This window comes from Telopea speciosissima, chromosome 1 (genome assembly GCF_018873765.1).
Source record: "Telopea speciosissima isolate NSW1024214 ecotype Mountain lineage chromosome 1, Tspe_v1, whole genome shotgun sequence".
In the NCBI taxonomy this organism is placed as follows: domain Eukaryota; kingdom Viridiplantae; phylum Streptophyta; class Magnoliopsida; order Proteales; family Proteaceae; genus Telopea; species Telopea speciosissima.
Window position 1 is genome coordinate 17,732,097 of NC_057916.1, and position 12,569 is coordinate 17,744,665.

A 12,569-nucleotide genomic window follows, 5' to 3' on the forward strand; every position below is an offset into this window, starting at 1 on the left:
CTTGTCTCGGTTTCGTCAAGTGTCGAGACAAGATGGGCTACAATACTGAATAGAAATTACTTGTACACCCCATGTACTATGGCCCGATTGCTTGATTACCTCAACTTTTCAAACAATTACTTGAACACCCCTTGCATTTTAAGATTTCTTACAACTAGCCCCTGTCCGTTGGTCAGTCACCATTTAGTGATGACGTCATGGGTTAAAAAAAATCATAAATGTCCAAACTACCTTTTAGAGTTATTCAACTGAAAATTATGAAGTTAAATGACCAACTTACCCTTCTTCTTCTTCCTCCAGCAACCCACCCCTACCCCCTGAACTTCACGCCACCCCCGCTGCCGTCCTCCTCTCCACCCCTGCCCCTACCATCCCCGCCACCCTTGCCCTGCACTCTCAAGCATAGAAAACCTCAAACTCTACAACAGTGAACCCAAGTTCTGAACCTTTTTTACCTCCATCGATCTTGCCATGTTTTTCCTCTACCGTTATCTGCTATGCCAGAGGCCTAGGAACTCCGCTAGAGGACCTCTCAAGAACCACTGTTTGAGAATTGATGACAGAAGGCAAAACGTCAACTTCAGAGGAACTCAACCCATCCTTCGAAGAAGATACTCGTCGAGTCTTAATTCGATTTAGTCCAGATGGAATACACATCTCAATGGACGAATCTTCGTCCTCATTATTGGCACCAGACATTAAAACAGATTCCCTATGCCAAATTTCACGACACAACTAAAAAAACCAATTATCTGTTTCACATGTTGTTCCAGCAGCAGAAACGAGCTTCCTCCAGTGAATTGAATAAATTGAAACTCAGACCAACTCAAGCGACAATCTAAAGGGAAAAGGTTAGAACCCTGGACCTGAGAGAAAGCTGTTAGGGTAACATGTTGCTATCAATCTCTACTACTTCTCTCTCTTTCGCTCTCAGATTTGAGTCAAATGCAGCCCACCCCTGGGCGAACAAACCCTTAGAGCCTCACCCCTTAAACCCTATCCAGTGCTGAGAACCAAAAGCATCACAGAGAGTCGTTTCTCTGTTTACCGACAGGTTCAGTTTCAAACTTTAAATTCCTGTTCTTTACCTGCTGATGGGGACAACTATTGGCGGGAATCAAAAGGATTCCTCGAGAGGTAATTTACCAGCCTGCAAGGGTGGCGGGGATGGTAGGGGCTGATTGGGACAACTTTGAGGTTTAGTGTTTTTGTTTTTTATGAATAAAGACTTTTTTGAAGAAATAAATCTATGATACAACAAAACAGGCTAAAAAGCTAAGGAGGAGCAACGTCAAACCAAGAAAAAGTAAACTAAAACCTAAAGACAGAGAACCTCCTACAACTACTCAACAGTGAAATGCCCAGTATATATAATCTACATCTCAACCCATACCACTAGCAAACTCAATCAGCCAAGGAACTACTGGATCTCTCGAGCAAAATTAAAGAAAAACTGATGGGCAGGGATAAGTCCAGCTGAGTCTCCAGGGATAAGTCACTCTCCAACGCTGAATGGCCATAGTGTCAGCTAATTAAAGGCCAAGAGAAATGACCCAATGAAGCATTCTGATGCAGATCACAAGACCGACCAGCGTCACCAGAGCCAGCCCATCGAACTAGTCTCTAACAGACCAGAACTGGACCAGCTCGGGCCTTCTGGAAGACCCAAGAGTGTGCCCACGATTTTGGCAAGACTGGTCAAAAGACCAGTCAAACTCCTAGCTGCCTAGTATCTAAGTTATTTAGTTTCTATTTTAGTGTCCTTCCTTTTGTTTTAGAAGGCTAGATTATAAAGCCTTAGTAGTTTCTAATTCTAGTTAGTTTCTATTTTCAATAAGTTAAATGTCACTAGTTGCTAGGTTTTAGTAGTTTTCATTTCCCTACATTCTATTTTCAGTTAGTTTCTATTTTGTAAGCTTGCCTAAGCTATTAATAAGCCCCCTATTGTAAGGAAGAAACACAATTGAATAATAGAATTTTCAAGCCATGCTTGCCATCGGTTATGGGAGAACATTCTCTGTTCAACAGCTGGTATAGCTGTGGGTGAGAGACCCAGGGCTGAGAAAGCCCATCCCTAGTTCTTATCACCCACCTCTATCTCTAGTTCTCTTCTTCTCTGGTTTTTTTTTATATTGTCTGCTGCTGTTACTTGAAGATCACCAACCCGTCAAGTTTACCTGCTACTGGACACTGCTGCTATGCAAGAAAGCTCCACAAGTTGCTAAAATTCAGATTTCAAGCCTGACTGGGCCATTCAAACCCTAGCTGAACCTGGGCCCTGTCGGCAGAATTCGATTCCCTGTGGTTTCTAATTCTGGGATTCAATCACAGTAGGTTTTAGGAGTTTGTTCTACTCTCTAAGGAGGCCACTCGATCCCTGCTGGGCCCCCTAGTTCCTGCTCCTATTGCTGTTTCTACAACCTCTCACTCGAGCAAGATTTTGGGCCCCTGTACGACCTGCTGCAGCATCTACTTTGAATCCCCTGTGAACAACTAAGGTTCTCTCTCACAGCTTTTGTTTTGAGCCTTCTATTTCTTGCTGCTACTTCTGAAATCCTACTGTAATTAATCTAAGTTCACTTCCTGTCCAAGTATTATCCTCAGATTTGTTTGACTGTTTCCTTCTATCTAAGTCTGAGTTTTCCCACCTGCGTTTATTGGAGTTTGAGGACTACTATTTTGGACTGTTACCTTTGGTATACAGTCTTACATTACATTCTTTGGACTATCTACCTTCTCAACTGTAAGCAATGACAAAAGATTTGTTACTTATGATGAATCTTGTTTCATAGCTAGCAAAACGAGGCAAGATTTGGTTTGAAGGATCCTTTCCTTATCAATGCTTCCCAGAGCTGTATAAACACGATCGAGAGGCCGTATGAACAGAACATTCCCCGACCAAAGCTTAAAGAAGTAGTTTTTATGAGTGAGTCCCCCCCCCCTCACATAGAAGCAAGGCAAGGTGTAATTTGCTTGGCTGTAAAGCCAAGGCGAAAGAATAGACAAGGAGTGGGGAAGGACTCCTCCCTCCCACGAACTAGACCAAGTATGTCATGAACATAGCTCTGGCCCAGGCTAACAAAGAATCCAGCACTCCAATGGGACCACAGAACACCCTCAGTCCATATATTCCTCAGAAAGCTTAAAATCTCATCATGAAATGTTCTGCCCTCTACAAAACAACTATCTTAAACTACTTGAAATTTCCAAAAAAAAAACAACTTACAAGTAAAGTCCCAGTTGATAAGCCATGTCAGATAGAGTTTGTTGGCCTTCACGACTGTAGTTCCGCTTAATTATCGTCTCCTGCTCACCTCCTCTCTTCATCTGCTCCATCTTACTCCACCACTCATTCTCATCAAAGACTTCAACCTAGTAATAACAATAATAATAACAACAATGCAATTACACACGAAAAACGAGAGAGAGAATGAGCAGGACAGTATGTTAAGTAACCCAATCATGATTGAAAGACAGGTTGCGCTATTACAACCTGTTGGTTGCCGTTTCAAAACTAGGAAACAGCCTCTCCTGCGAAGCAGGGGGTAAGGCTACGTCCATTTGCCCCTCCCAGACCCTGCAGTAAAGGGAACCTTGTGCACTGGGATGCTCTTTAATCATGATTGAAAGACAGTAACTGATTGTGAATTCGACCAAACAGCAACTATGATTTCTCCAACTACCATGAACTAAAACATAATTTCAATCAACATAACTATAGTAACGATAGACGCATAAATCGGCGCCAAAATTTCTCCCATTTCTTTTCTACATAAAGGTAAAGAACCATCCTTTTCTGATAAAGATTGTTGCGTATTGGAGTTTGGTCCGAAACTGCGAAGTCAAAAATAAAAAAAACAAAAAGAAAAATATTGCAAGTTGCAACTGGAAGAGTTAGATAATACCTCGGCTTGCATCTGTCTCAAACGTTCAGCCCGCCAGACGGGATCCCACCACCGCTGCTCACCTCTACCGCCACCACGGCCCCCACCTCGGCCCCCGCCCCCGCCTCCTCTTCGGCCACCTTGGCCGCCACTGCCGGTACTACCGCCCCGGCGGCCACCTTGATAGTTAGGACGGTAAGACATCGCAGTTACAGTGCTACAGAAGCGAACCGAAAGCCCTCGCAGGGAAACTGAGAGTGAATGCCTATAAAAAGTGTAGCAGCTGGCGCTTACGTAGCGTAGGGACATTAAAAATCGAGAGGCTTCTTCACCTCCTAAAGCTCTCTGGTCTGCTGTCTGCACGCTAGTATTTCCCAACCCAACCATGGTTTTAAGAATCGGAAATCGGATCGTGAATCGGCCTATTCGGATCGGAATCGGCTGACACCGATCCTGATTTCCACCATTTCTAATCGTTGCTTCCTGAAACGGAATAAGATCGGTCAAATCAGAATTGGATCGGCTGATTCGTTGCCATTTTTTTTAGAAACCATTTTAAATCGACTGATTCATGGGCCAATTCCCGATTCCAATCCTGATTCCAAATTTTAAACCTTGAATCCAACCCAACCTTCTTTTTTTTGGATAGAACCCAACCCAGCCCAGCTTCTCCCTTATTGCACTGTTCCATTATTGTACTGTTCTTACTTTCTTGTCCTATGGTGTAAAATTACACTCATCAATCTGCACCGTCCAATGAGTGGACCTAATATCATTCAAGAATCTTAGACCAATAAACAGTAAATGAGTTTTCATACGAAAACCATTATCGTTCGCGCGCACAAACAGAGAGTGAATGGTTTCCATCAGTGCGGGGGGGGGGGGGGGTGTTTGCGAGAACCTGATCCTTCCTCTTGTGCTTCTTCTCCACATGATGAATGGGACTTGTTTTTTATCCAAATTCTTGGTCAAGCGACTCGGGCCTTACACTCAATGAACCTAGCACCCAGGGAGTATCCGAGGGGCATCCAATGGCTGGGCTGGGCTGCACACAATCCCAGTGCATGCCAGTTAGCCGTCGGGATGTACGGCACATCCCAGCCGTTGGATACCCCCCAGGGCACTCCCTGGGTCCAAATTCTCGATCGACCATTTGTAATAGGTTTCCTTGGGTGGTGGGACAAATTAGTTAATACGTTGGATTCTATTTGGTATGAACCTTATTGATCCAACATTTTTTTATAAGCAAAGAAGAAGCTGACAAAGCCTAACTACTTACACTCTAGTTTTAGCGTAAAGAAATGCCTAATATTGTTTCGGGGGGAAAAAAAACTCCAAAAGGCAGCGTGACCACTGAGCCCAAACACAAAGGGGGCAAAATGATCGCCCCCTCCATGAAAGGCGGTAATGATTGCCCTATTGATGACACTGTGCGCACTCTCATTAGTCCTCACACCGGTATAAGGGCCACACTACCTTTTGGATAACCCTCTCCCTTTTTTTTTTTGACCGAGTTTTCCTTCAACAATGTTGAATGGGAGTTCATTCATCACGGCCTAAAGGATGGGCACGAGCGGGAACAAGGGGGTATTTTGGGAACATACTATAGCCTAAAGGATGGGCACTAGTGGGAAAAAGGGGGTATTTTGGGAACATACTAAAACTCTATAGGGGTTTTTGTGAACCATATGATTGTGGTTGAACCTTTCTCTAGCCAGTGATGAAAATTTCTCCCTTTTTTTTCTGGGAGGGTGGGGGTCAGTATATTGGAAGTACATATGCTGTTAAAGACCTACATTACATGATAGGGCTACTAATTACAATACACTAAAGGAAAATGGTAGAACATAGCAAAGAAGTACCACTTGAAGAAGCCACGAGAGATCATGGGGATCGGAAAGTAGCTGACTCCTTGCATCATCCATTAGTAGGAAAATTATCACCTCCAGTTTGCTGACCGGCCCAGTTCCCCAGTTCCTCTAATAGGGGGATGGTGGACCCCACTCGGGCAGGGTGTTTGGGCATGGGTAGAGAGGTCATTTCAGCCCCCCTTTGTTAGAGGAACTGGGGAACTGGGCAGGTCAACAAACTGGAGGTGATAAAGATCCTCCATTAGTATGCAACGCCCATCTCAACGCTGGTGTAGGAGCAAGACCACGCCATAGTTGTATCATAGCAAGTCCACGTTTTAAACCACTTATTCTTGCAGCACAAGTGTTGAACTCGAGACCTAGACAAACGAAGAGATGTCGCAAGCCACTAAAGCAAGGGGTTATTGACAATAAGGTTGCGTTTGATAATGGTCTGAACAAAGAACGCTCGTTTTTTACTAGAAACGTTATTTTGCATTCTTGGTCTAGAACGGCGTTCTGAGACCGAAAATGACCGTTTGGTAACGTTCTCAAGAACGCTGTTCAGAACGAAAATGTTGTTCGGTAAAATCTGTTCTTATTTATTTGATATTAATTACAATAATGCTATTTCTTTGTCAATTATACCACAAAAAAGACTTGTAAAATCATTTTCTCTTACCAACCTTAGCATAAAATTAAAATATCTCATTAACATAACCAAAATAAGTATAAAAAGATGTCAAATTTCAAAGATGCCATTGAAATTGGGTTATTGAGTGGATTAGTGGCATAACTAACTATGCTATGAACAGTTGAATAAAGAGGGCCTTGATGGACTCGAACCACCATCCTCTTGGAACATGCTCATGTTCCAAGTGCTCTACCAATTTGAGCTAAAGGCCCATCAAGTTGTCAATGAATTAACACAACAGATTAAACCAAATTATATTCTCCATTCTTTTGGATTCTAGAAAGCCAAGAGATTCCATAGACTGAATGATCTTAACTAACTGAAACATTTGGCTATTTTGGACATGAGAAGTAAAGAAATTTTTAGTTTTTCAAAGAAAAGGCAATCAGTACAAACAGAAACATGGTGGTGCCAATGCCAGAACCTTTTGAAATTGGTCCTAAAAGATAACATAGATGGGCCCTGCTCTTACCTGCCATTCATTGCTTCCTTTCTCAGTAATTTCTTTGTCTTCCCCAATCCCCTTTCTCCTATGTGCGTGGAAAAAAGTAAAGGAAGAAAAGGTATGGATATGAAAGTTGAATCAACTTATAATTTAAAGGGCAATCATATGATAGTCCCCCCTAGGGTACCCAGATCAGAAATCAAAAGTTCAAGTTTGAACCATTCTCCCTTGTCATACCCAGATCAATATCATCCAATCAAGTCCTTCTGGGATGAAGATCACATCTCATGATCAATATCTTATTAAAATCTGACCTGTTTCAAATTCTCGTGGATGGTTTTCACAGTGACAGATTTAAAAACTAGATTCAAAAATAAATTTAATAACAGTAAATCAAAGTTTCAGATATGGTCCAAAGGCTGGTCGAAGGTCAATTATATGAAGAATGGTTTCCCAAATTTTGGCTAAAATCTGATGGACAGATCTGAAGTAAATAGTGTTGGAATCTGATCAGATTTCTTGTTTGGGAGATATCACCAGTTTAATTTGCTGGTTGTGTCCATATGCGATTCTGCCTATTGGATTGGAATCTGAACTTTCCTTAGGGTTGCCTTGACCAAAACTAGCATGGTGTTTTCTGTAGTCATAAAGAGAAAAGGAAGTTGATATGGACTTTGTTTATCAACATACTGTTGTTTCCTAACTAGACAGTAACACCACTTTTATATAGATTTCATTCAACTTTAGACCTATTTTTCCATCATGCAGAATATACCATCAGGTGAAACACCAACACTCAACCATAAATTATATGCTACGATGTACCTATAGTATACCAAAGTAACCAAACGAAGCCCATCCCACCTACAAATTTCCTAGAGGAGCCAATGCAAACTCTTTATCCATCGGTGAACCTATTGCTAAGAGACTTGGTGTTGACTATCCATTCCCTCCTCATCTTACAGAATTACAGAGCTTGATAAAATGGCTCCAACTTCTATGATCATAATAGGACCACAGTAGTAGTTGACTAGTTGTTGAAATATAACTCTAAAGTTAAGAAAACAGAGTATTGAGTTGGGGAACTCATGATGAGTAATTGCTGGGTAAGTACTTACTTGCTCGGGACTTTTGTGACTCCCCAGTAAACTCGAGGGAGTCAACCTTGGAATCACCCACTTTATGAATATTATGATGCCTGTTTGTTCTGTACTCACTCTTTCTCTGTTTTACCTTTTTCATTTCATTCTTGATGAAAGCTTCATCTTCATCCCCTCTTTTTTAATATCTGATTTCAGTTCTTAAATTTGTCTTTACCCCAAAAAATAAAAAAAATAAAAAAAATAAAAAAAAAAGAAAAGAAGATTTCAGATGGTCTAAACAGAGACATGCACCCTTGTTAGAGTTTCAGGACCACGTTATTCCCTAGTTTATCTAAACAGAAGGCACATATCTAGCATTCGTATGGTCTTTTTTTCCCAGGATAATTCTGATAGGTGCCTTTTTTGGTTGGGGCCATCTTAATTCCTACTCTAGTTTAATAATGTGATTTTCTTTTTTCCCATAGAAGTTGCACCCATCTTCAAATTATAGAATCCGCAACTATCCAAGAGAGAACATAGATGTTTTGCCATGAAAAAAAAGAAGTCCATAATCTCATCACTGGACAGGTACAGTGAGAGAAACCGAGAGCCAAGCAGTATGGGGCCTGTTGTAGGACTTGGGTGCTCCAATTCCCACTGAACCTGTCCAGTGACTGCAAAGGCAAAGGAGCAATCATAGACTCCCTGTTTAAACAATATGATTCATGCTGACATATACCTAAATGAATACACATACATGCCTTGATCAAAAGAAGATACACTTACATGCATACACCTTTATTTGTACAGGATCAAAAAGATTCGAACAGAATGGTGTATAATACCAAAAAATTATGGCCAGCGAAATGAAATTTAAACTACACCATGCACAGTGAAGCAAATGGGGCATCAAACAACCTTCAGTTAACCTAATCACTTAGCAGGTTCAATTTGTTTTGATCAATCAAGGTTTGTTTTTGTTTCAGTATTTTTGTTTCAGTATCAAACAACCTTCAGTTCACCTTAAATGCAGTAGGAAGTTTCTGATAAATCTACATGGTAATTAACAGATGGGTATGGGGGAGATGGAAGCTACGGATTTCAGATATGGTGATTCACAGTCTAATATTACAGCAAAGCTTTTTTATTTTTTATTTTTAATATTGTTCTTCATGTACCTTTTCAAAAGCTTAATATGTAGAAAAGCAAGCCTCTTATTATATATATATATATTCACAAATCATACTTCTCTGGCTCAATAGTCGATACTGTTCCCTTCTAATTAAATAGGAAAGTGGGAATTAACAAAATTTAGGTCATTTATCCATCTTCTTGACATGGTGAAAACAGAAAACAAATTGGTATGCCGTCCAATAGGCCCTAATCCACGAGTTCATTATAAAAAAAAAAAAATAGGAAACACATTCAAGCAAGGATCCAAACTACATAGAGAAGATCTGGTGCTGTTTTGAGTTTTAGATCTGAGATATAATATTACCTGAGACAAAATGGAAAACAAAGGGGTGCTGATCCATACCTTTTCTGCTGTAGGGTGCTGATTAAAGGGGTGCTAATCCACTTCCTGAGACAAAATGGGAAACAAATTGGATCAATCTTCCACAATCTCCACACAGAGACGGTGAAAGGGAGAGTATGAGAGGGAGAGAGAGAGACAGAGAGAGGAAAAGAGCCAAAAAACGACACAGAGAATATGAGAAGGAGAGAAAGAGACAGAGAGAGGGAAAGAGCAACCAAGAGGTGTAGAGAGTGCGAGAGATAGAGAGGGAGAGAGAGAAACAGAGAGAGGGAAACAGCGAGCGAGGGAGGCAGAGCATGCAAGAGATAGAGAGGGAGAGAGAGCGAGAGAGAGTGAGAGATCTCACCTAGGGTTGCAGAGCGAGGAGTCCTTCCTTCGTCGTCTCCAAAATTGGTGCTAGCAGAGAGAGAGAGATGAGTTTCGTGATTTCTCTTGAAAAATCACGGGTTTTGTGACTTTTGTCCGTTGCGACTCGTTCTTTGTAGAGACGGTTTGCAAAGAACGTTCTTTTGGTGCTCAAGACCTCCGGTTCGTTCTAAAAGAACAAAAAAACGAACTGCACAACCAAACACTTTTTGATGTTTTTTTGTTCTTTTTAAATAAAAGAACTGTTCTGAACACCGTTCTGAACGTTACCAAATGCGTCCTAAGTGCTTAATAAGTGATTGGGATTGAGTTCATTCCCTGGCTGTATAGTGTATGCTAGCACGTCCCTATGTCTATCTCTCTCCTCCCACAGTAGTGGGCAGATATATCATTTCATAGAAGGATGAGAGAGATATACATAGGGAGGCATTAGTGTACGTTACGCAGCCTGGCAGTGTTCTTGTCCCCTAATTGATTTTGAAGATGAAAACTTTTTCAATGCATTGGGTTTCTAGACGTGCACAAATATTTGCCACATGGTAGATTGGTTGGAGCTCAAATTTTGTTAATAAGTAGATTCATGATCACATATCTATTGGAAAACATGTTTGAATAGTCAACAAACATGTCTTGTGGAAAAAGACTTAGTATTTGGGTATGTCTCTTGGAGACATCCTTTGGTAGTGCATCTTCTTCTCCTATATAAAGAGAAGAGTACAACTCTCTATACCCCTAGTAACCTAGTAGGTGAACTGCATCATTACTTGAAGACTAATTAGCAAGAACCCGATTTACATCATAGGAAGGTGTCTACAGCCTTAAGAAAAGTGACTTTTGTCACGAGTTAACTCCACCGATCCCTAAATTTTCTTTATGGTTTTTCAAATTCGTGATGCTTTATGTGGTACTTGATGTTGCCGTCATCAACCATGGTTTGTCTATAATTAACTTAATAATCTATCACCCTCGTTACATGTGTTGTCATGTATGGTTTGGAAGAATTTTTCCTAACAACAGGATGTGTGTATTGCCGATTTATCCTCCTGGTTCTTTGATTGTAGCTAAAATCTGACAAGATATTATTCTGAATCGTTGATTGAATTTCCAATCAGTCACCCATTCCTGACTATTACGGTGACAACCCTAAAGCTGCTTGCATCTCCCATGCCAAACTCATTACCCACACGGCCCTGCCCTCCACCCCCACATCTTCCCCACTCCTCCCTTGGCATTTCCACTCCTCGCCTCCTCACCCCACCTTTCCCCATAAGCTTAAAAGTGCCCCGCACGAGTTGGTTACCATAATCCATCACCTCCTCATTTTCAATAGAATTCCTACCCAAGTTGAGCCCCCTCAAATTAGAAAGACGTGAGATGTCCATGGGCTTTAACCAATCAAAAAGTCTGAATGGAGTTAAAGGACCTCAAGATCAGAAACATTAATAAGCTCGCTTGACAAGTCAGAAATGTGATTGATGGCTAGAGAGAGAACGGTTAATGATCTGAGAAACCCAATACAGTTTTTACCAGAAAAAAAAAACCAAGAGAGAAACCCAATAAAGTTGTTGAAACCTTCAGGGACATCCCCAGATACTGCATTCTTCATTTCTTCCAGAACAATGTGAACCTGATTTGTAAACCTGTGAAGTAGTGGGGGCGATATGAAGATTGTTGCAATTTATTTAACATTCCACAGAATTGGTTTCATCCAACATGGGTCTCCCCTTTCACTCTTTGCCCTTTTCACTATCTCTGGTATATTTGGAACTCAGGTGTATCATTTTTTTACTAAAAAATAAAGAGAAGAAAAAGATGTCCTAGTTCAGTATTTCCACTAGTCCTGATATGCAAAAGAAAATAAAAACCGAAAAAATGAAAACAAACCTAGGGTTCCAAAGATCTCACATCCCTTGTGAGATTATTAGGTCCCAGATTCAGAGAGAAAGAATTTCTCCCAAGAGAAATCCTTCATACCCCTAGCTCCTGAAGACTTCTGAGACTCACGGCGTGCTGGGTAAAGAGGCAGTTCCAGACTGCAGAGGGATCAAATATGGGAGTTGCAAATATCACCATTGCAGCCAGTATCTGGTAAAATGAGGGAAAAACTTCAATGGCTGTAATTTTGACGTCATTACATCGACAGTTACAATTGAAGAACACCCTGTGAATTTCTTCACTGTCCACACCGAGACAATTTAGCCTATACTAAAAAGGCAAAAAAGTAAGATTATGACTTTTTTTTTTTTTCACCAACCTTAGTTACAACAAAAATTTCCCTTTTGTAAATGCCCTTTCTGTATTTTTTTGGTGAAACAAAGGTTAAATGCAAATGGATTGATATGTATATTTCGCAGTACAAAAGTGATACCCAGAAACCCCAAGCCCAAGCTATTGGGAACCTAAAATGCTGAAGGCAGATGGCTGGATTCTATGGACATTGGTCAGTTCTTAAAAGAATCATATGATTCTAGAGACAGCATACGTCATGCCCTTTGGATAAACAATTGGTTATGCAATTTGCCTTGCAACAGAGCTATCTTTTCTAGACCACCATCCCTATAAAGATCAGAACCCTAGCTCAAGGGTTTCCATCACTATGTAAGCTTGGACAGATTATGTCTAAAGCACATTGCAGAAACCCCAAATAATTTCCTAATGAACACAGGGTTGGAAACTCATCTTTGGCCTACACTGCCTCCCTGCTTCCACAA

The 12,569-nt window shown here is 41.0% G+C and overlaps 1 protein-coding gene and 1 long non-coding RNA gene across 3 annotated transcripts in view; one reads left to right on the forward strand and one right to left on the reverse strand.

The window, feature by feature from the left end:
• LOC122661338 (DExH-box ATP-dependent RNA helicase DExH1) overlaps positions 1–4,221 on the reverse strand; it is a 42,618-nt gene extending 38,397 nt beyond the window's left edge. The window contains exons 1-2 of one of the 2 annotated variants that reach the window (XM_043856702.1): positions 3,906–4,221; positions 3,227–3,372 (exon numbers count right to left, since the gene is read on the reverse strand). In XM_043856702.1, the coding sequence (XP_043712637.1) occupies positions 3,227–3,372; positions 3,906–4,193 (434 nt within the window). In that variant the 5' untranslated portion in view covers positions 4,194–4,221. Of the gene's footprint in view, positions 1–3,226; positions 3,373–3,905 lie in introns of those variants that run through there. The other variant, XM_043856711.1, reaches the window with a different exon arrangement.
• Positions 753–9,817, forward strand: LOC122661373. The gene is made up of 3 exons (XR_006332875.1): positions 753–879; positions 2,513–2,517; positions 9,802–9,817. It is a non-coding gene; the product is annotated as an uncharacterized LOC122661373 (long non-coding RNA).
• The last annotated feature ends 2,752 nt before the right edge of the window (positions 9,818–12,569 follow it).